General features: G+C 36.9%; 1 protein-coding gene across 1 annotated transcript in view; it reads left to right on the top strand.

The window, feature by feature from the left end:
- The window catches only part of SYTL4 (synaptotagmin like 4), a 57190-nt gene that overhangs the window by 12477 nt on the left and 19668 nt on the right, over positions 1-25045 (top strand). Inside the window, exons 3-6 of the mRNA XM_023517933.1 lie at positions 19320-19493; positions 19746-19961; positions 20095-20204; positions 20456-20558. Coding sequence (XP_023373701.1) covers positions 19384-19493; positions 19746-19961; positions 20095-20204; positions 20456-20558 — 539 coding nt within the window. The 5' untranslated portion in view covers positions 19320-19383. The remainder of the gene's footprint in view (positions 1-19319; positions 19494-19745; positions 19962-20094; positions 20205-20455; positions 20559-25045) is intronic.

The following is a 25045-nucleotide window of genomic DNA, read 5'->3' as shown; positions in this document are numbered from 1 at the left end:
AAAAAAAAAAAAGTGTTAGCTATTGTCATCATCATTATCATCATTTTTATCTTTACTAGTTGGTGGATATCTTAAAAGGAGCTAAAACTGCAAACTGTCTCAGCGTTTGCAAAATCCCACTTTTGTAGAATCAATTTTGCATAGAATTGTGTGGAGCCAAAACCTTAGTGCAAAACAAAAAATCAGAATCTTGTAAAATTGAGATGTAGTTAAAAACTCTGGTTGTTAGGGAAAAATAAAATTCAACTTTACTATCCTAAAACTTTTGAGAGTGGACTCGGTGAGGCAGGCTCTGGGGCATGTTATGTGAGGCATAGACAGGCTCCATGGATGGGCCAGTGAGCGATCTAGACCTCAGCTGACCGGTGGGAAGCCTCAGTTGCCCTTTGGTTTTGGAACCTTGATTCTGACTCCACCATTTTGTCTCCATTCTTGTTTTCCTTCTTTTTGATTCTGTTTTTTAAATTTATGCTATTTTGTTATATTTTATTTATCTTTGTAAGTCACTTTAAGTCCTGTCTGGAACAGTGTATAAATAAATATCTTTAAACTGATCGTATCTAATTACTAACATTTGCTTAATATTTATGCTTATCAGCCTACCTCCATGCAGAGAGGTACAGTGACTTTCCATCTGGGCAAGAATACTGATTAGATTTCTCAAATTTCATAGAAAGATGTTAAAACAGCCATATGCTCATGTATTTTCCAAAACATATGGTTAATGATAATTAAAACTAAACAGCTACCAGTAAATATTGGGTGCTTACTCTAGGCCAGGCACTATGCTGTGCCTTTTACTCACCATGCATACTTGGATCTTTGCAGTGTTAGGCAAGAGCTCTTATTATTAATCACCATTTTTTTTTTTTTGAGACAGAGTCTCACTTTGTCACCCTTGGTAGAGTGTCGTGGTGTCATAGCTCACAGCAACCTCAAACTCTTGGGCTCAAGTGATTCTGTTGCCTCAGCCTCCTAAGTAGTTGGGGACTACAGGCGCCCACCACAATGCCCAGCTATTTTTAGAGACGAGATCTCGCTCTGACTCAGGCTGGTCTCGAACCTGTGAGCTCAGGCAATCCCAGGTTCGACTCGGCCTCCCAGAGTGCTAGGATTACAGGTGTGAGCCACCTTGCCTGGCCTATTAATCACCATTTTTACAAATGGGGAAACTGAGACTCAACGAGGTTAAAACAACTTGCCCAAAGTTCACACAGCTAAAAAGCAGTGAAGCTGTGATTCGAACTCAGACAGTATGGCGCTGGATCCAATGCTTTAAGCACTATTTGATGCTAGACTGAACTTAATTAGAAATCTAGCACATCAGAACTCCAAGTTCCAGTAGAAGAAGCTGTTTCTGTTTTACAGAACATTCACAGGTCCTGTAGATTTTCCCTCAATGCTGTGTCTTCAGTGTGCCCATATTCATCTCTACTGTTACTACCCTCTGCTCTTATCTTAGCTCTTGTCATCTTTTCCTTGGATTTATACCACAGCCTCTTCAAGTTCATATTCTGTAAAACCGTGAGAGTGCTCTAACAAGTCTTTGCCTTACCTAAAACTCTGCAGGGGTTCCTGTTGTCAAAAGTTAATTAGCTGGCCAGGTGTGGTGGCCCATGCCTATAATCCTAGCACGCTGGGAGGTCAAGCTGGGAGCATCACTTGAAGTCAAGAATTTGAGGCCAGCCTGAGCAAGAGCGAGGCCACATCTCTACTGAAAAATACAAAAAAAAAAAAAAATTAGTCAGTTGTTTAGGTGGGCATCTGTAGTCCCAGATACTAGGGAGGCTAAGGCAGGAGGAGGATTGCCTGAGCCTAGGAGTTTGAGGTTGGGGTGAGCTATGACCACACCATTGCGCTCTAGCTGGGGTAACAGAGTGAGTCTCTGTCTAATAAGTAAATAAAACTAATTAGCTGTATTTCTGAACATATCATCTCAGGATCACTCTGCCCCATGTGATGCGATTCCCCATCTGCCTCTTCCATATCCTCCCTTACAGTTTACCACCCAGCATCACTTCATTGCTTTCTTGTATCACATTGCTTTATGCCTCCATGCTTTTATAAATGCTATGCACTTTAGCTGGAAGGCCTTCTTTCACCTGCTTATCCAACTGGTACACATTAATTTACAAGCATTTCATGTGCTGCTACTGGATATCCTCTTTCCCTAAGCTAGATTAGGCGCCCCACTTAGGTATTCTCAGAATATCCCACATATATATTTATTTGCTTATCATGTCATTTTAGGACTGTGTATTTAAATATCTCCTTCACTAGACTGTGAACTCTTTGTGGGCATGGACTATGCTTTAGTATTTTGTCCTTACCCAGCTAACATAGCACTCAGCACATAGTTGGGCCACCTAACTCATTAGCATTCTGTCAACAGTACAGAATACAGAGCTATAGATTAGGAAAAAATAGGATTTTGAAAGCCTAAAACCACACAGACAGTCAGAGATAGTTACTAGGGTAGCAGAGGGAGGTCTCACAGAAGATCTTTGGGGCCAGATACATTTAAATTATTTAGTATAAGAGCCAGAAGAGATTTGGGGAGATGGGATTCGGGGTCTGAATCCAAAGAGAACTTTGAAACTTATGAGAAACTGGATTTAACAGCTTTGTAATTTTAATCTGCCCTGGCTTTGTCTGAGTAGCCTGAAATAGGTCTGTAAGACAGATAATTTTTTTTTTTTTTGAGACAGGAGCCTCAAGCTGTCCCCCTGGGTAGAGTGCCGTGGCATCTCAGCTCACAGCAACCTCCAACTCCTGGGCTCAAGCGAGTCTTCTGCCTCTGCCTCCCAAGTAGCTGGGACCACAGGTGCCTGCCACAACGCCCGGCTATTTTTTTGTTGCAGCCATCATTGTTGTTTGGCGGGCCCTGGCTGGATTTGAACCCGCCACCTTAGGTGTATGTGCTGGCGCCTTAGCAACTTGAGCCACAGGCACCGAGCCAAGACAGATAAATTTTAATAAGGATATTTATAGTTTTCCAGGAGGCATATCACCCTAAAATTGAAAGGGACAGTTGATATAATAACCAACATATTATCCCAATGTAAACATATTACTGACTATAAGCAATGTTGCTTGCTAACTCAGATGTTACTGGTAAGATGTTATTTGTTGGTACTTTTCTGCATAGGTGACTGGGTCCAGATAAGAGAAACCTGCATCCTTGGAAGCTTTCTTTTGGACATGAATTTTTTTTATTTCTTTAAGTTTTACAGATTTACCTCATGCTCTGGATTTGGTCTCATTTTTCTGTGCTCTAAAATCAATCCTCTTTTACCTTTCAATTATCAAATAACCAGTACCCCTCACCCCTTCCCTGCCACCACCAACAGGTGCTGGATTTTGATAGCCTTTAAGGATATGCTTCAACCATGTTTTGGAAACCCACATACATAAGTATTTAAGTATTAGTTCTGACAGTACTTTCTACTGTTCTGCTTCAGATAATGTCATTACCTTGGTCACATTTAGTTAATAGATTCCATTTTGTGCTTTCCATAAATGTGCTCTATGGCAGCACAAATTCTTATTCATTATACTGTAGTACTTGCATCCAGGCAACTGTATTACAATCATTATGACTTATTCTCTCCTGATTAACATACATCATATCTATATGCAAGCAGAATCACAGCATATGACAATCTGTAGAATAGTTTCCCTTGACCTGTCTTTAAATAAAGGGTTTCCCAATTGTTTGGATCATTCTCCTTTACCACTCAAAATTTTGATTATCTCTAAAATACATATATTTATTTATGAACTATATATTTACCATTGTATTAATAATATATTATAAAACATGCACAAAATAGAAATAAAGAAGGGTGAGATGAACAGTGTTTAAAATTAATTTTAATATGTATTAATGGTGTAATAAACTTTCTCTCATTTTTTCTTTTGTTTTTGCTTTGCTCTCATTTTGATGATGGCAGTGACATTAAATGTGCTTTATTTAAACAAAATCTTGAAGACATAATTTTAACTTCTGTTTATTTTTATGCTTAATTTAATTTTATTTTTATATGCTTAATTTTAATGGCTGATACCACACAAAGTATATAAATTTAAAAATAAATGGGCAAAGGTCATAGACATTCTTCAAAAGAAATCATACAAATGGCCAACAAACATATGAAAAAATGCCCATATCACTAATCATCAGAGAAATGCAAATTAAAATGACAGTGAGATATACTTTCTTACCCTAGTCAGAGTGGCTACTATTAAAGTGTAAAAAAAATCAGATGTTGGTGAGGATATAAGAAAAGGCAATGCTTATACACTGTTGGTGGGAATGTAAAGTAATACAACTTCTATGGAAATCAGCATGGAGATTTCTCAGAGAACTATCATTCAATCCAGCAATCCCACTACTGGGTATAGTATCTACCCCCAAGAAAATAAATCATCATATCAAAGGCGCTTCCACTTGAATGTTTATTGCAACACTATTCACAATAGCAACAATTTGAAATCAACTTAAGTATCCATCAGTGGATGATTGGATAAAGAACTTGATCTATACTGATAACAAAAGATGAATACAAATGACATTGAGTATATCTTTGTAATTGGAGAGGTCAAATATGACTTGAGTCTTACAGATTTAATATAGTCTTTTCCTTTTTTAAAATGTATATACTTTTTTTGCACCTTCTGTATATATACTTGTATACAAATAGATTCATGGAATACTACTCAATGATAAAAGGAATGAAATTGTGTCTTCTGCAGTAACACGGGTGGAACTGGAGGCCAGTTTATTAAGTGAAATAAGTCAGAAACAGTCAAATACTGCATGTTCTCACAAAGTGGGAGCTAAGTAATGTATACAAATGGACATAGAGCAGAATGATAAACACTAGAGACTTGGAAGATGGGAGGGTAGGAGGGAGGAGAGCAGTGAATAATTGTGTATAATTTGGGTGTTGGTTACATGAAAATCCCAGATTTCATTACTATGTACTATATCCATGTAACAAAACTGCAGTAGTACCCACTATATCTGTAAGAAAGTTAAAAATAATTTTTAAAAAGTGCATTCTTGGATGTACTTGATAAATAATCATATTATAGTTCCAGGGACCAATTATACAAACATTTTGCTGCTGTTTTATTTTTCCTGTTCTGAGCATGCTTTTTACATTTTTAACAAATCATTCAAAACTCAGTGAAATTCTTCATTTGGAAGATTTAGAAGGTGAAACGTATATTTTAGACAGCAAACTTGTAAGTAATGGAAACATTTCAAATCTTCTTGGTTTTGTTTGTTCTCTGTTTTAAGAAACCTTGATGTAAAATATTTTACTATTTCAATTAATTTAAAACCCCCTAGTGTATGTATGTTTCACTAAGCTGTTTTCCAATGTGGTTGTATCATTTTACTTTTCCAGTGTAGTGTATAAGAGGTCTAGATGCTTCAAATACTGGACAATATTTGGTATATTTTTAGTTTTAGCTATGCTATTAAGCATGTAGTGATATCTCATTGTGGTTTTAGTTTGCATTTTCCTAATGATTAATGATATTGAGCATCTTTTCATGTGCTCATTTGCTATTTGTATCTTTGGAGATATATTTGTTTATGCCTTTCGTCGGTTTAATTTTTTTTTTCAATTATAGCGTGTTGAGAGTTCTTTATATATTCTAGATATAAGTCTTTATCACATATACTATTTGAAAATATTTTCTTCCAATATGCAGCTTGTCTTTTTATTTTCTTATGATTACCTTTCAAAGAGCAGAAGTTTAAAATTTTGATGAAGTCTATTTTATCAAGTTCTGGATCGTTTTGTAGATATCATATCATATTATGCATTTTTTTCATATGGATATCGAGTTTGTCCAGCACCACTTATTGAAAAGACTGTCATTTTTCCACCAAACTGCCTTATACCTTTATCAAAAATCAAGTGACTATAAATATAGAGATTTCTGTGTTCTCTGCTCTGTTCTTATTAATCTATCTTCATGCCAATATTATATTCACTTGATTACTATGGATTTACAATATGTCTTGAAATCAGTTGTGCAATTTCAACTTTATTCTATATATGTTTTAAATCTCACAATATATTATTATTTTTCATTTAAACAGTTGATAATATTTCAAAAGAGATTTAAATAATAAGAAAAAAGTATTTTACTTATATAGTTAGCACTGCACGTGTCCTTCGTTCTCTTTTGTAGAACCATATTTCTATATGGTATTATTTTCCTTCTGTCCAAAGCACTTCCCTTAATTTTTTCTTTTTATTGTGCAGGTCTACTGGTGATTAATTCTTTAGGCTTTTGCATATCTGAAAAAGTCTTTATATTACTTCTGGTTTTGAATGATATTATACTAGGTGCAGAATCTAGGTTGATGAGTTTTTTTCCCTTTCTGCATTTTAGCTATGTTGTCCTCCTATCTTTACACTTGCATTGTTTCCAATTATAAATTTGCTTTCATAATTATCTTTGTTCATCTATATGTAATGTGTCCCTGTCTTGCTAGTCAGACTGCTTTTTAAATTTAATTTTATTAAGAAAATTTTTATTTTAGGGACAAAGTGTCACTCTGTCATCCAGGTTGGTATATAATGATGTTATCACAGCTTCTCCTATCTCATCCTCCTGAGTAGATAGGACACCTGGCTAACTTTTGACATTATTTTTTGTAGTGACAGAGTCTTGCTATGTTGCCCAGACTGATCTCAAACTCTTGACCTCAAGCAGTCCTCTAGCCTTGGCCTCCCAAAGTGCTGGGATTATAGGTGTAAGCCATTGCATTAAGCAACATTTAAGATTTTCTCATTATCTCTGGTTTTAAGCAATTTGACTATGGTGTAATATATGGTATATTTTTATGTTGTTTGTTCTCGATGTTCATTGAGCTTCTTGGACCTGTGAGTTTATAGTGTTCATCAAATTTAAGCCATTATTTCAGTATTTTTTCAATGCCCCTACTTACTTTGGTGACTACAATTACCTGTATATAAGTTAACTTAAAGTTGTCCTGTGGCTTATTTGTTCTGTTCTTTTCTTTCAATTTTTTTCCCTCTGTGTTTTATTTGGATAGTTTCTATTACTATGTCTTCTAGTTCACTAATCATTTCAACTGTAATGTCTAATTTTCTGTTAATCCCATCCAGTGTATTTTTCATTATAGTTTTATCTCTAACATTTGATTTTAATATTTTTATGTCTTTCATGTCTCTATTTAACTTTTATTTTTCTTTTTGAGACAGAGTCTCACTCTGTTGTCCAGGCTACAGTGCTGTAGTGTCAGCCTAGCTCACAGTGGCTGCTAACTCCTGGGATCAAGTGATCCTTCTGCCTTAGCCTTCTGAGTATTTGGGACTACAGGTGCCCACCATGATGCTTGGCTAATTTTTTTCCTATTTTTAGTAGATATGGGGGTCTCACTCTTGCTCAGGCTGGTATCATACTCCTAAACTCAGGTGATCTTCTCACCTAGGCCTCCCAGAGTCCTAGAATTACAGGCATGAGCTACTGTGCCTGTCCTCTATTTAACTTTTAGAACATGTAGAATGCAGTTGTAATAACTGTTTTAATGATTTTGCTCATTCTAACATTTGTGTATGTTCTTGGTTATAGTTTCCTCCTTTTTATGGATGACATTTTCTTTTTTGCATGCCTGTTAACTTTTGATTAGGTAACAGATATTGTGGAATTTACCTTGTTGAGTACTGCATATTTTTGTATTACTGTAAATATTCTTGCAACTCTGTTTTGTGATGCATTTAAATTACTTGGTTACAGATTGATCCTTTCAGGCTTTGCTGTTTAGATTTGTTAGGCAGGACCAGAGCAGTGCACAATCTAGGGCTAATTACTTCCCTCTATGGGAGGCAAGACCCTTCTGAGTACTCTAGCCAGTGCCCCCCTGTGAATCATATAGTTTTCCAGTTTGGCTGGTGGAAATAGGCATTATTCCTGGCCTTGTGTTAGTTACAAGCACTTATCCTTTTGAATCCTTTCAGGTGGTTCTTTCCCAGGCCTAGAGTAGTTTCCTCATAGGCATACCGTGGCCTGATCAGTCTTTGGCTGAATACTTGAGGAAGACTTTCTCTAGGTCTCCGAAGATCATTCTCTTTCTGTGTAGCTCTCTCAGGTACTCTCTCCTGTGAACTCCAGCCACCCAAGTTTTCCCAGACTCTCTGTTCTAACTCCTCAACTCAGGGAGTTCACCAGTCTCTACTTGGGTTTGTCCTTTTAGTACTATGGCCTAGAAACTTTCTCAAAACAGTAAGCTGGGAAAATGAAAACTTGTTTTCTATCTTTCAGATATCATAGTCCTTCGTTGCCTGATATTTAGTGTTTTGAAAACCATTGCTTCATGTATTTTGTTTGTTTGTTATTATTACTGTTTCAGGTAGAATGAAAATTCATTCTTTCTTACTTCCTCTTGACCAGAAATAGAAGTTCACTGACATTTTATAATTCCAAGTTATCATGAACAATTATAATTTGTAGCCCAATTTCAATTCTTATCTTTCAAAAAGGTAGACACCATCATGTTTCTTATTTGACATAGCCAAATCACTTTTAAATACATATGTTCAAAAGTATACAGAATCTGGCATGTCAATCTCAAATAACTATTCAGTTTTTGTATAGATCAGTATCATTTGCTAACAAAAACCTTTTAATTCAGGGTCTCTTGGTTAAAATAATATCTTTTGATAGACTCTGGTTCACTTTTAATGTTTAGTGAGGTATGAATTTCATCAAAATTGTCTATTTTCCTTAGCCCAAAGGACAAAATAATTTTATCATATCACTTTAGTAGGACATGATAATCTCTTAGAATTTATATGCAAAAATATCATATTGCTACTTTTAATTTTAGAGGAAAAATTTAATATCAGTTCAGCCTTTTTGCCTTTGAATAGGGGTCAAGTTTTTAGAAAATCTTTTGTTCTGGGACTGTCAGCTAAGATGGCAGACTAGAAGCAGTCTGCCCACTCCTCTCTCTAGGAGAGGAATGAAAACTGCAAGTAGATCCTCATCTACAAATGGACCCTCTTAGAACATCATAAATAATCAGAGAACTGATAGGAGACACTCATAATAAAGGATTCAGGGATAGGAAGATCCACTCCTCAAGATTAGAAAGTACCTGGGGGAGACCCTTACATGTGGAGAAGTGATAAAGGAGAGCACACCAGGACGTCATACTCACTGTGTACAGGCACTGTGACTTAGCTCTGAGCCCCCTCCTTCCCTACTGAGTACCTCTATACTGATCAGGGAACTACTTAGACACTGAACAGTAAAGTTGCACTGGAGAGCAGGCTCAGCTGGTTTGTGTTCCAAGGTTGCCACAGCAGGTTCCACTCAGCTCTCAGATCCAGAGCTGCTGATCTACACAGGGATCAGCTCGCTGCGGCTGCCCTAATATAACCCCTTGCTGGGCTGGAGAGGGAACAGGGAGAGCAGACACTCTCATACACCCCTGACTGGGAGCCAGGGAATAACCAGGGAACTTGAATGGAACTCAAGAGGTCCCACAGTAGCAGCCTCAGTGGGAAATGTGTGAGGAGAGAATCCCAGCCATTTGGCAGCCCAACCCCCTATGCACCCACCAGTGGAACAATCCCCCTGGCCCCATGTACCCCAGCACCAAGGCACACACCTTTTTAGACCTGGATGCTGACTGGAGGTCCATGGCCCTATAGACCTGCATGCCAAATAACAGGCCACACTCCTATGATCCTGTACCCCCACCAGAGAAACAAGCCCCTGGCCTCACATGCCACATGGAGATCCATACTCCTGCAGAACCAAGCCCCATGTAATGGGCCATATACCCAAATTTGTGCTCCAAAGGGTGGGCCACACTCCTGCATTCCTGCAAACCCTATTGCAGGCCACATTTCTTGGCTTTGTGCACCAGCTAGCAGCACATTACTCCTGGCCTGTGGGTCACATGGCAGACCAGCAGATCTGTATGTCATGTGGTGGGCCATACCCCTTGATTTTATGTACCAAGTAGCAAGCCATGTCCCTGTAAGAGCTGACCAATAGAACAAGCCCCCGGCCCTATGTGCCAGCTAATGAGCCAAGTCCCCATAACACTGCACGATGCCATACCAGTGGTCCAGACCTGATACCACAAATTGCCCTCACTTAGTAATGCCATTACATCTAGATCTGGATGGAGTCCACAGCTCTGACACCTGGGATCACTGTCTAGATAGCAATTGTCACCATGTACATATTTCTCAAAGTGATTTGCAGATTCAAACAAAGCCCCCATCAAAATACCAACATCATATTCAATAAATCTAGGAAAAATTATCCTCAACTTCATTTGGAACAAAAGAAACAGCCTGAATATCCAAAGCAATATTAAGCAAAAAGAACAAATCTAGAGGAATCACATCACCTGACTTCAAATTATACTGCAAGGCTATAGCAACCAAAACAGCATGGTACTGGTATAAAGGTAGACAAATAGATCAGTGGAACAGAATAGAAAACCCATAAATAAGACCTTCTATGTATAACCAGTTGATCTTTGATAAAGCAGACAGCAACATACATTGGAGAAAAAAAGCCATATTCAAACAGTAGTGCTGAGAAAATTGAAAAGCCACATGCAGAAGAATGAAACAGTACCCCTATCTATTGCCATATGCAAAAATTAATTCAAGATGGATAAAAAATTTGAATGAAACCATAAAAAGTCTAGAAGAAAGTATAGGAAAAACTTTTCTAGACACTGACCTCAGCAGGGAATTTAAGACTAAGACCCCAAAGGTAAATGTAGCAACAACAAAAATAAATGAATGGGGCTTAATGAAATTAAAAGACTTCTGCACAGCAAAGGAAATAATCAGTAGAGTGAATAGACAATCTATAGAGTGGGAGAAAATATTTGTAAACTATATATCTGACAAGGGAATAATATCCATAATGCACAAAAACTCAAATCAGCAAGAAAAAAGTGGACAAAATATATATAAAGTTTTTGAAAGAAGGTAGTCATATGGCCAACCAATATATGAAAAAATACTCAACATCACTAATCATCAGGGAAATGCAATTAAAAATTATAATGAGCACATCACATAGTGAGGGTGTACAGCACACCCCCAGGATGAAGGGCTCAACTGCCTCAACTACAACTTGAACTTTACCTTAGAAACCTGAACAATGTAACCTAATCATTTGTACTCTCATATTAATCTGAATGAAAAATAACCATAATGAGGTACCACTTTAGCTCTATCAGAATGGACATTATTAAAAAGTCAGAAAACAGTAGATTCTCATGTGGATGCATAGAGAAAGGAATGCCTATCCATTGTTTGTGGGACTGCAAATTTGTACAACTAGACCTGATACAGCATCTACCCAAAGGAAATGAAGTTATTTTATAAAATAGACACCTGCAGTTAAATGTTTATCCCTTCACAATTCACAATTCCACAGATGGGGAATCACCCAAGTGCCTATCAATTCATGAGTAGATAAAGAAAATGAGTTATATATATGCCATACTACTTAGACATAAAAAAGGAATGAAATAATGTCATTTGTAGCATCTTAGATGGAAATATAGATCATTATCCTAAGTGAAGTATCTCAGAAGTAGAAAGAACACTGTGTGTTCTCACTAATAAGTGGATGCTAAATTCTGTGTACACATGGGGACAAAACAAGGACATGGAAAACCAAGAAAGAGGGAAGTTGGGAGGAGGGCGAGGGGTATCTATTGGGTGCAATGAATGCTGTTCTGGTGATGAGCACACCAAGAGCCCTGACTTATGCATTATACAAGGTATCCACATAACAAAAACGTTCTACCCGTTTAATTAATATTTGGGAATAAAATTTCTATCTTGTACAAAGTTGTCAGCATAGTTCCTCCCTTAGAATAAAGGCCTGATACTTAAATGCTGTCTAGACAGTTAACTCATAATTCATCTTTTCTTTTAAAAGAAAATTAATGTCATTTTCTAAAACCCAGTTAAGTCTGAAAGCACACATGAACATATACAAATTGAAAAAAATAAAAATAGCTAGCCCTTAGAGAGCATTCTCTGTGTTTTCACTACTTTAAGCACTTTACATATTCAAAAAACTCATGTAATCTTTATAAAATATGACTAAAAGGGTAGGTACAGTTATTATCTTTATTTCACAAATGAGGAAATCGATGTGCTTAGAGGTTTGGTAACTTAACCAAGGTCACACAGTAAATGGTGAAGTTGGAATTCAAATTTGGGCAGTCTGGCTCCAGTCTCCAAGCTTTTAGCCACAACTCATAGACTGCTTCAAGAAAACAAAAACATTTTTTCTCTCAGCTTGATTACTACTTTTCAGTTTCTGTGGAGTTAAGTTTAAACATACAAACATATTTTTTTTTTTAATTTCAAAATATTATGGGAGTATAAGTGTTTTTGGTTACATCAATTGCTTTTGTAAATAAATAGATTTCTGAGTGATGATATTTGCTAGACACTTACTGAATTCATACTTTGTGGTAGATACTGCCGAGCTCCTGGGGGTATGAGGTTCAGATAGGGTACCTACTGCCCTCAAGGAGGTCACATCTGCTAGAAGTTTTACTTTAAGCACAAGTATAGTATATTACTACTTTCACATTTATATGTGGCCTGCATATTTGGGAGAAAGAAGGGTCTGGTGTGCTCAACAAATATATTAATAACATAGCAAAATCTGTTGTATTTGCTGCCAGTGCAGGGATATTACTTGGTGTTCTCCTGATTCACATCAGTTTTCATTTGGGGTATACCAGCAATCATTTTTAATCTAAGTAGTGTTCTTACAAGGAATTATATATTTTTGGTAATCTTTTTTTCTATATTGTAGGCTCTGGCCTAAGGTCATGATAGCTAATAAGTAGCACAGCCAGGATTTGAACTCAAGTCTGTCTTACACCACTATTTTCATTATTCCATGCTTCCTGTGGGTTTGGCCCAGCTTTTCATTTTTAAAACTGGTATTCAGAATTTGGAATGATTTGAGATAGCTCTCTTCTCCTCTTCTTGAAACTCAGCTGTGTTAATGTTAATGTTCATTCATTCTTATTTCTTAATCTATAGGATTAGGATATAGATTGGATTATATCCAATTAGGCGTGGAACTCTACATATGCTTATTAAATAAAGCTTTTTTTTTTTTTTGAGACAGAGTTTTACTATATGGCCTTTGGTAGACTGCCATTGGTGTCCCAGCTCACAGCAACCTTGAACTCTTGGGCTTAAGCGATTCTCTTGCCTCAGCCTCCCAACTAGCTGGGATTACAGGTGCCTGCCACAATGCTGCCTAATTTTTGTTGCTGTTGTCATTGTTGTTTAGCTGGCCTGGGCCGGTTTCAAACCCGCCAACTGCAGTGTATGTGGCTGGCACCGTAACTCCTATGCTACGGGCACCAAGCCTAAATAAAACTTATTATATTGTTTATCTTGTCTATATATTTACTCATTTTTTATCTGCTATGTTATCAGTAATTAACAGGGGTGTGCTAACTTTCTACTTTGATGATAGAAATTTTTCAGTTTTCCCCTTGCTTTTATAAGTATTTGTATTAAAATATTATCCTAAGTTTTTGGCAATAAATATATATAATTGCAAACTAAACAAACCACCTTTTAAAAAATATCTTTTTCTGGGCATGGGTCCCACAAAGATGCTATATTAAGATACTGCATCTGAATCTTAACACCTTAGGACTAACAGGAACAAATTGTCCATCAGAGCTCAGGTTCTGACACTCATGTTATCTGAGCTGTTGTCTTCTCAGTAGATAATCCTTGCCCTTTTGTCTATCCACCTGCAACTGAATGTAAATTAAGGGTTTTAACAAGTTTTCTTGGGCTTTAGTTTCTCTATTAAACTCTAGTATTCATAAATTGAAAGCATCTAAATGGTCATAGTTTTTCTAATTTCACATATATCTGGTTTTCTTATTGTAACTGTATTTGTGCCTCAATTATTTTCCTGAGTTGTAGTTTTCCAGCTGTGATGTACCATTTAACATAAAAATATAATACTTAATTTCATTGCATAAGAAACTGTATTCCATATTTTCCTTTTTGACTTTCTAGAGAACATTCTATGTCATGGTATGGGGGTTAGTGGTGAGGCAGGAGGCAAGTATTTTTTCCTCTAAGATAATTTTAAGTTCCATTATGATTTCTTCTTTGACCTGTGGTTTATTAGAACTTATCTTTAAATTTCGAAAAAGTATTGGGATCAAAACTTCTTTTTTTATTGTTTAGGATTCATTGAGTGTACAAAGAATTAGGTTACACTGATTGCATTTGTTAGGTAAAGTCCCTCTTGTAATTGTGTTCTTCCCCCAAGAGATGTACTATGTGTGTCCTACACCATGACCCCCCACCCCCTCTCTTTTCCCCTCTCCCCATACCTCATTCCCCTACCCACACCTTGGGTTAGATCTTCTACTGCCTTCATAATAGAATTGAGTACACTGGAATCTTGGTTCTCTATTCTTGTGATGCTTTACTAAGAAGAATGTGTTCACTCAATCCAGGTTAATACCAAAAATTCTTATTTTAAATTTACTTGTTGTTTAACCTTTTTGAAGTCAGAGACTGCTCTGTATAAGAATGATTTATTTTTAATTCACTTAAAATTGCAATAAGCCTAGTACATGGTACGTTTGTGGGGAGTAAATATTCCATGCATGCTTGAAAAGAATGTGATTCTCCAGTTGTATATAGAATTATTCATATATCCATTACATCAAGCTTATTTTGTTGTTCAACTTGTCTATTTACTAGTTTTTGTTTGCTTATACTATTAATAATTGGAACAATAAAGAGGTATGTTTACCTCTGATTTTGGTGGTTGATTTTCCATTTCTCTCTCTTGTTCCTTTGTATATTTGGAGTTGTTTTTTTTTTTTTTGAGACAGAGTCTCACTTTGTTGCCCAGGCAAAAGTGCCATGGTGTCAGCCTACCACATAGCAATCTCAAACTCCTGGGTTCAAGCAATCTTCTTGCCTTAGCCTCCCAAGTAGCTGGGACTACAGGTGCCCATCACAATGCCCAGTTAATTTTTCTCTCTCTCTATTTTTTTTTTTTTAGTAGAGACAGGGCATCACTTTTACTCAGGTTGGTATTGAATTCCAGAGCTCAAGGGATCCTCCCCACTTGGCCTCCCAGAGTGCTAGAAATACAAGCATGAGCCACTGTGCCCGGCCTGATGTTTTATTGTTGCATACAGGTTTATTATCTCTGTGAAGTGATCTTTTCTATTCTTTATAATGCTTTTTTTATCTTGTTTGGCATATGGTAAATTCTCAATAAATGGAACTGCTGGGGTGACCATGACAGTGATGGTTGTCAATAATATTGGCAGCATATGCAACACTATATACCAGATATTATTTTAGATGCTAGGCTAGGTGCATAGGAGAATATTGCAAATGTCCCTGTTTTGTGGAGAATATACTTCCTCCTCAGGGGTAAGAATTAAGATGTCTTCCTTAAGGCGGTCTAAGAAGGGGCCTGTGAAAGAGGCTTAGCATATTATACTTTGATCAGGATCAGGAAATAGACAAGTTGAGAAAATATAGAAATTTTCAGAAGCTATATAGCTTTTCTGTGTTATGCTTTCTACTATCTTATAGGTAATTAATAAATGAATATAAAAGTAAAGTAAAAGGGGCTTGTCTAGTTTCAGGGCAAAGCAGAGAAGGTAAGTAAGATCCTTATTTCCTTTTTCATTCTTTATCTACCTGTGGCTCTTTGACTCCGATGGCCACCAATTCTTTATTTTCAGATTCCATTTTTCTTCCTAAGGTGTAGCCCTGTGTTCCCAACTACTTCCTAGGCTTAATTACCTGGGTATTCCAGTATGCAATACAAACTTAGTATGATTAGAATGAAACTTTTTGCCTTCCTTTAAGCCTGTTTCTTTTCTAATATCTCTTATAGCTATGAGGGCTATCGCTATCCAGTCAGTTGTCTAACCTAGACATGTGAGCTAGGCATTTTTGACTTCACCTCCCTTATCTCTCCACTCAGTCATTTCATTCTATCCATTCTACTTGTCAAACCTATTTTCTGTTTATTCTTGCTGCCTGGCACAGGCCTTTATCATTTTAGAAGATTCAGCAAGTATTTGTGCCCCAAATATGTGTTCCAAACATTGTGATTGGCCCTTTAACACACATTACTTAATTTTGTTAACAACCTTTGAGGTAGGTCATTTGTAGGTGAGAAACCGGAAGGTAACAGAAATAAAATGACTTGTCTAATTGTCTGTAGGCACAGTTAGTAAATCTAGGTTGTCTTTTGCTTGGACCATTATAATAGTCTCTCTGCTTCCTGCATATTTTTTTCTGAGCTATAAAAGGAAGATAAGTGCAAAAACATATTGGATTCATACAAAATAAAAAGTGAAAGTTACCTCTTCTTAATTCTTCTCTCTCGGCACCTGTTGCTCAGTGAGTAGGGCACTGGCCGTATATACTGAGAGTGGTGGGTTCAAACCCAGCTCCAGCCAAACTGCAACAAAAAATAGCCAGGCATTGTGGTGGGCGCCTGTAGTGCCAACTACTCAGGAGACTGAGGCAAGAGAATTGCTTAAGCACAAGAGTTGTAGGTTACTGTGAGCTGTGATGCTATGATACTCTACCGAGCGCAACAAAGTAAGACTCTGTCTCTAAAAAAAAAAAAAATTCTACTCTCCAACAGAAACCAACAATAATGGATTTTGAATCTAGACTTTTCTATTTGCATGTACAAATGTTTAGATAAATACTTTATGAAAGAGATCATTTGGTATTGTCCCACAACCACTTTTTTTAACTCATGAACATATTTTCATGTCAGTATGTACAGATCTCCCATTTTTTGTAGCAGAAGAGTATTCTATTATATGGATATATATTTTGTGTAATGATACCTCTCTCTCTTTTTTTTTTTTTGAGAAAGATTTTCACTTTGCCATCCCAGCTAAAGCTAAAGTTCAGTGGTGTCATAGCTCACTGGGTTTAAGCAATCTTCCTTCCTCAGCTTCCTGAGCAGAGGGCACTATAGGTGGGCATGACCATGCCCAGCTGTTTTTTCCATTTTTTGCATAGACAGGATCTCTCATGTTTCTCAGGTTGGTCTTGAACTCCTGGCCTCAAGTGATCCTCTTGCCTTAGCCTTTCAAAGTGTTAGGTTTATAGGTGATAAGCCACTGTACCCAGTTTGATTGCTCTGTTAAATAACTTAATTTTGTGCAAATAATTTTTCAGTAGCATTCTTGTGTGTATACTCTTATAGGAGCATTTATTTGAAAATTTCTTTTTTTTTTTTTTGAGACAGAGCCTCAGGCTTTTCCCCTGGGTGGAGTGCTGTGGCATCACAGCTCACAGCAACTTCAAACTCCTGGGCTCAAGCGAGTCTCCTGCCTCAGCCTCCCAAGTAGCTGGGACCACAGGCACCCACCACAATGCCCGGCTATTTTTTGGTTGCAGCCATCATTGTTGTTTGGCGGGCCTGGGCTGGATTTGAACCCGCCACCTTAGGTGTATGTGGCTGGCGCCTTAGCCACTTGAGCCACAGGTGCCGAGCCTATTTGAAAATTTCTAAGAGGTGGATTTTTTTTTTTTTGAAACAGAGTCTCACTTTGTCGTCCTCAGTAGAGTGTTGTGGTGTCACAGCTCACAGCAACCTCAAACTCTTGGGCTTAAGTGATTCTCTTGCCTCAGCCTCCCACAAGGCTGGGACTATAGACACCCGCCACAGTGCTGTGCTATTTTTAGAGATGAGTCTTGGTCTGGCTCAGGCTGGTCTTGAACTTTTGAGCTCAGGCAATATGAGGTAGATTATTAGAAGTATTATTACTTGGTTAAGGACTCTACTTGTTTTAAAATATGTACTACCAAACTGCCCTTCAATTTGTACTCTGAATCAATCTTTCACACTATAGCTAGAGTGATCTTTGTAAAATGAATTCAATCATGAGATTTCCCAGCATCAAAAAGCAACACCAAAGATTTTTGATGGACTTTTGTTGTTCATATACAATGAATTTAAAAATTCTTAAGTATTTAAGAGTTATATAATTCTTAAGTATTTAAAGAGTTATATAATCTGGCCTATCTTTCCTATCTTTCCTACCTATCTTTCCTACCATTCTCCCCCACCAAAAAATATGTACTCTGTTCTATAAGGCAAAATCTACCTCTTCTGTAAAACCTCCCATGTGTACAGCTTTCTCCTTCTTTCCCTTCTTTATGCGTGATAGAATTACTTCCTTTTCCAAGTTCCTATAGTACTTAATTTATAATCCCTCTGATAGTATTTAGTATATTGTACTGCATTTGTTTGTCTGTCTTCCTGCTACTCTGTAAACCTTCTTTTTCTTCTTTTTTTTTCTTTTTTGAGACAGAGCCTCAAGCTGTTGCCTTGGGTAGAGTACCATGGCATCACAGCTCACAGCAACCTCCAGTTCTTGGGCTGAGGCAATTCTCTTGTCTCAGCCTCCCAAGTAGCTGGGACAACAGGCAACTGCCACAACGCCCAGCCATTTTTTGGTTGTAGTTGTCATTGCTGTTTGGTAGGCCCGGGCTGGATTTGAACCATCCAGCTCTGGTATACATGGCCAGCGCCTTAGCTGCTTGAGCTACAGGCGCTGAGCCAACTCTGTAAATTTCTTAAGGGAAGAAACTGTGTCTCACTTATCTCTGTATCCCCAACACTTTGCACAATTTCTGTCAGAGTAGTGCTCAACAATTGTTCATGAAATGGGGGAAGATATTCTTGAGGTAGTGGTAGTGCAATAAGAACTTTGGGAGGTAGATAGGTGGAAGCTTTCAACTATAGCAGAAAGCTCACTGGAACAAGGAAGCTGGTTGGGAATGGAAATATGGGCCTAAACTGGCAGGGGTCCTCATGTGCTTCTTCCCTCCACTACAGAGACCAGCTGCCTGATCATTTGCATTAATTGATTTGGGATATGAGAACTTTGAAAGTATTACAAAGTGGATGATTGAGGACTCACTTGATGGAGTGGGAGATTGACTCAGCTTTTTTATGCTTTTTCCATACTAAGATACTTATGCTGAAAGACCCAACCCTTTCCAAAACTCATGAATAACTTTTTCTTCCTGAAAAATCAGTGCCTCTTCTTTTTCAGGGCATGATTCAGGGGGAGAATAGTAAAGGTAACAGGTTAGGTACTTCTACTTTGTCTCTTTAGCCTGGCTCAAGGGGAGAAGTAGCTTATTGAAAGTCTCTAAGGCTGTGGGCCTGTTCTGGGGTAAATCACCTGTGTGAAATTAGTTCTCTCATTTCAGACAACTCTGGTAGTGCTCCTTGTCTGGTTTCTTCGAAAAAAGAAGAGTAGAAGTAAAATAAGTCATGTCAGAGATACTGGACCTCTCTTTTCTGTCTGAAGTAGAAAGGGATTTGATCCTTAATGTTCTACAGCGAGATGAGGAGCTCCGGAAAGCAGATGAGAAAAGGATTAGGTAAGAGTTCCAGAAAAATCATGGAATCCCAAGCCTTTGACCAATGATATCTGGGCTTTTCTTATGTCTCCCAATGACTTTCTGAGAAACCTGTATATATGATGTTTACCATTCTTTGTTGGACTAAGCTGGGCTCTGAGTTTGTTGCTTCCACAGAACCAAATAGTCTTATTGTGTTTACCCCTCAGCCCCTCTCCATCCAACCTATACAGAACCTGAAGCCACCTGTGCTTCTTTTTTGGGTCTTGACAGGCGACTTAAGAATGAGTTATTGGAGATAAAAAGGAAAGGAGCCAAGAGGGGCAGCCAACGCTATAGTGATCGGACCTGTGCCCGGTGCCAGGAGAGCCTGGGACGTTTGACTCCTAAGACCAATACTTGTCGGGGTTGCAATCACCTGGTGTGTCGGGATTGCCGCATCCAGGAAAGCAATGGTACCTGGAGGTGCAAGGTGTGCGCCAAGGAAATGTGAGTGTCACCTATGGCTAAGTAGAGAGAGGAGATGAGGCCCGAGCTGTTGTGAGAATTTCTTGCCTTAGCCTTTGTTAGTTGCATGGCAAGAGCCATTCTTTCCTTGTCATTTTCTTTTATTCCTTCCCAGAGAACTGAAGAAAGCAACCGGGGACTGGTTTTATGACCAGAAAGTGAATCGCTTTGCTTACCACACAGGAAGTGAGATAATCAGGATGTCCCTGCGCCGTAAACCTGCAGGTACTGGACCTGTCTAGAGATAGTTCCCTTTGGGGCTTGACCTCAGTGGTAGATACTCTGGTGGGAATCCCAGTGTATTCTGACTGGTGGTGTTTTAACTCTGTGGGCTTAGCCAGTTTGTGAAGAATGTAAGAGATCATATTGTTATCTCTTCTGCAGATGTAGTGTGTTTCAAGAGGACATGCTATGAGAATTGTTTTCCTTTCCCCCATCATAACCACAACCCTGCCATGCTTTTGTTTGTCTTGAAGTGAATAAAAGAGAGACAGTGGGACAGTCCCTCCTTTATCAGACACAGATGGGTGATATCTGGCCAGGAAGGAAGATCATTCAGGAGCAGCAGAAGGAGCCCAGGTAAGAAGCAAGTAATCATTTAAAGAAGTACTACAGTGTCTTTTAATTCTTTAGTTATTCTTTTTCCTTTATTCTGTTTATAATCTAAAAGATGTTTATGATATGAAAATTTGAAAGTACAGAAAAGAATAAATGAGGAGAAAAAATGATTCCTAATCCTACTACTCACTGTAAACAGTAACGTTTGGCATATTTGCTTTGTTCTTTATATGGAGTAAGAAAAATTCGAAGACAAATAAAAATAACACATATTTATTATTAAAAAATTAACCAGTATGGGAAATCAGAAAGAAAAAACCAATCAATCACCCATATTTCTATTACCAAAGTTTTCACATTATATGAAAAGTATATTTCTTTTTTTTTTTTTATTGAATGGTAACTATGTACATTAATGCACTTCTGGGGTACAGTGTGGGGTTTTCACATGCAATCTGAAATACTTCCATCAAACTGGTCAACACAGCCTTCATGTCATTTGAAAAGTATATTTCTGTTTATATAAGTAGAGGGTGACTGGATGGATAAACTGAAAAAATTTTGAATATTGTATCATAATATAAATTAAAATAATTCTGTTTGATTTTGCTTGAATTTAAAAGAGTAAATTCAAAACACTGAAATAAACATTGAATTTAAGAGAATAAATTCAAAACATTGAAATAAAATGGGAAGACTGCTAATCTTCAGATAATTTTTTTTTACATTTGCATAGGTATATTTTTATTCATAATGTATACTTACATATTGCATGTGCAAGATCTCGTAACAAACTTTTCTGCCAATTAACATCTTTCCTTGTAAATACTTAGAAATCTATTTCACCTTTTTTTTTTTTGAGACAGAGTCTCATTATGTTAGCCTCAGTTGAGTGCTGTGGCATCATGGCTCACAGCAACCTCAAACTTGGGCTTAAGCAATTCTCTTGCCTCAGCCTCCCAAGTAGCTGGGACTATGGAGATAAATTTTTTTTTAACCCTAAAAGATATTAGTCATTAACATTCCTCCAAACTAAAGAAAACATATTATGAAAGGCATTGTGCAATTAGTCACATATTTAGTGGGGCTTTTTTGGTATCAGCCTTATTGAGATATAATTCATATACCATACAATTCACCCATTTGTGGTGTACAATGCAATGGTTTTATTATATTCACAGAGTTGTGTAGCCATCACCTCAATCAATTTTAGAATATTTTCACCATCTTAAAAGGAAACCCTTTACCCTTTAGCTGTCACTCTCTCTGAACCTCTCCATCCTTCCCCATTCTAAGCAATCACTGATTTATTTTAGGTCTCCATATATTTACCTATCATGGATAAATCATATAAATGTAATCACATAATATATGGTTCTTATAACTGAGTTCTTTCACTTAATGTAGTGTTTTCAAGGTTCATCAATATTGTAGCACATGTATCAGTACTTCATTGCTTTTTATGACCAAATAATACTTCATTATTTGCATAATGCCACATTTTATCTATTCATCTGTTGATGGACATTTGGATTGTTTCCACTTTTTTGGCCATTCAGAGTAATACTGCTGTGAACATTCATCATGAACTTTGTGTGGATGCATGTTTTCATTTCTCTACAGTGGATACCTCACAGTGGATTTAACAACCAGTCATTTTTTAAATCTACCTGCTTCAATATTAAACATTATCAGTGAACTTTGCTATGAAGGAGGAGGAGCTTTCTTACACTTCTTCCAAATTCTTTTTCCCTATTTCCACTATTTGTTATTCAAATTATTTTTACTTTATCAGGGTTTATAACATTTATATTTTGTTGTATAGCCATAAATAATTTGCTTTTTATATGTTTAGTTTTAATTTCATATTTAAAAGGATTATGTGCTTACAATAAGGCCTTGTGCCATGACTTCTTGAATTCTTTGATTTATTTCCTGGTTGCTTGGATTTCCTCACTGGGAAGTTCTTCCAAGAAGGGCTTGCAGGTCTGTATTTATTACATTCTTGTATGTTAAGAACATCTGCCAAGTGCCTTTATACTTGAATGGTGTCTTGGTTGGATATTATATTCTTAGGTTGCGTTTTCTTTCCTTCAGCATGTTGTAGACATTGTTTCATTTTCTTCTGAAATTGAGTGCAACTGTGAAGAAGTCTGAGGACAACTTTACTCTTGTTTTTCTCCCTCATAGGTAACTCTGTGTGTAACTGTGTCTGTGGGGTGTGTGTGTGTGTGTGTATGTGTGTGTGTGTGTGTGTGTGTGTGAGAGAGAGAGAGACAGAGAGAGAGAGATCTTGTTTAAAAAATTCTTTTTCTTTTTCTTGAAATTTAATAACTTACCAAGGATATAACTCAATGGCAATCATTCAGTATTATTTTCCCTGATACTTTTTGGGGGATATTGGATTTGCTTATCCTCTATTTCTGTCTTTTTTCTTTTACTGTCTAATTCAATAGGAAAAAGAGAAAGTTGAAAGCAATTAACTATGGTTAGCCCAACTCACTCCTCCATGCTAATTGTTTGTTTTTCAGTCATTTTCTTTTTCCTCTCCCCTCTCTTACCCTACCTTCCCCCTTCCTCCTCCCTTCCTTTTCACTGTTTCCAATTTAATTATTTATATAAATTATCTTATTTAGGTTTTAATTTGTTCTTTGATCTACTATTTTTTCTCTTATTTCATTATTGTATCATCTTGTATTTGAACTCTTGTGCTTTTAAAAGTCTATATTCTTATTAAGTTCACCTATAGTATAAAGTGCTCAGAAGAAATTTACTTATTTTCCCAGGGTTATAGTCTTCTCCAAACTGGGTTCTTTGCCCCTTCTGCAAATTGTTTTCATCTCTCCCTACTTCATAGCTATTTATATATCTGCCGGATGATTTGATTTCATTTAACTCATGTTTAATATGGGAAGTTTTGTGTATATTTTTGCTTGCTCTGATACAGTATGTGAATTCTTTTAGATAGGCTCCTCACCTCAACTTGAAACAATTTCTCTATTTCTCACACCCAACTATACTTAAGTTTAAGAACTGAATATTGCTTTCTATATATTTGTTTACTTATAATCTGAGAGAAGCAGCAGTGTGAATTCTTTTAGATAGGCTCATCACCTCAACTTGAAACAATTTATTTCTCACACCCAACTATACTTAAGTTTAAGAACTGAATATTGCTTTCTATATATTTCTTTACTTATAATCTGAGAGAAGCAGCAGAAGGCAACCTGGAACCCTGGATTTTGGTCTCCTGAAATTCTCTTAAATGTCCTGGACTGGAGCTTACTTGTCCCATCTTTAGGTAAATCCTCTAGTTCATACCAGCACCCTAGGAAATGACATTCTTTAGCAGTCTTCTCTGCCTCTTTTGAGGCCCCTCAATGGTACCTTGAGTTATAAATCTTGAGGACTTTTGTTTTTCTGACTTACCTCAGGACTACCTACTCACTTGCTTAATCTGCACATTGCCACATTAGAAGGGATTAGTTAAGGAGCTTCACTGACCTAAATCTTCTGTTTTCTTAGCCATGATTTTTTTGAACTTTATGACTTGAGTCTTTATTTGAGCCTCATTTTGTTGCTGCTACTGAATTTTTAGCTTTGTGTGTATGTGTATGTGTGTGTGTGCGCATTTCCCCCTTTCTCTCAACCAAAGGGAAATGAATTTATCACGTTTACATGGTTGTTGAAAAACAATACAGAAATATATAACATATGTCCTCTAGTAACTTCACTGCCTCCACCCTACACAAATATTGTTAATACTCATTAATAGTTTTGGTGTATGGACTATCAACCTATCTAAAGTACATATTATGGGTTGTATTCCTAAATTTTTAATTTCATTCTAGAAAAGCATTATGCTATATATGTGTTAAGTGAAAACAGTGAAAGAAAAATAATACAGACAATTCCATAGATAATAAGCAAAAGGTTTGAATAGACATTTTCATCAAAGATACTATACAAATATCAAATAAACACATGAAAAAACTCTCAATGTCATTAGTCATCAAAGAAATGCAAATTAAAATCACAAGGAGATATTACCATATGCCTAGTAGAATGGCTGCAATTAAAAAAGCTGACCATATCAATTGTTGGTAAGGACATAGAACAACTAGAATTCTCATACACTGCTGGTGAGAATGTCTAATGCTGCAGCCACGTTGAAAAACAGTTTAGCTGTGTCTCAAAAAGTTCAGTGTGTACCTACCTTGTGATTAAGCCATTACATTCGTAGGTATTTACTCAAGAGACATGAAAGCATATGTTCATACAAAGACTTATACATGAATGTTTATAGCAGCTTTATTTATAATATCCAAAACCTGGAAATAACCCAAATGTCCAGCAACAGGTGCATAGGAATACTACTCAGCAATGGAAAGGAATGAATTATTGACACATGCAACAATATGGGTGAATCTCAAAATAATTCTGCTAAGTGAAACAAGCCAAACAAAAAGGAATACATGCTGTATGGTTCTGTTTTTTTTTTTTTTTTT

The sequence above is a fragment of the Otolemur garnettii genome, unplaced genomic scaffold, assembly GCF_000181295.1.
Source record: "Otolemur garnettii isolate 467f Iridium unplaced genomic scaffold, OtoGar3 scaffold00125, whole genome shotgun sequence".
In the NCBI taxonomy this organism is placed as follows: domain Eukaryota; kingdom Metazoa; phylum Chordata; class Mammalia; order Primates; family Galagidae; genus Otolemur; species Otolemur garnettii.
The sequence above is the reverse complement of the archived record's forward strand: the minus strand, read 5'-3'. Positions and strand labels throughout refer to the sequence as shown.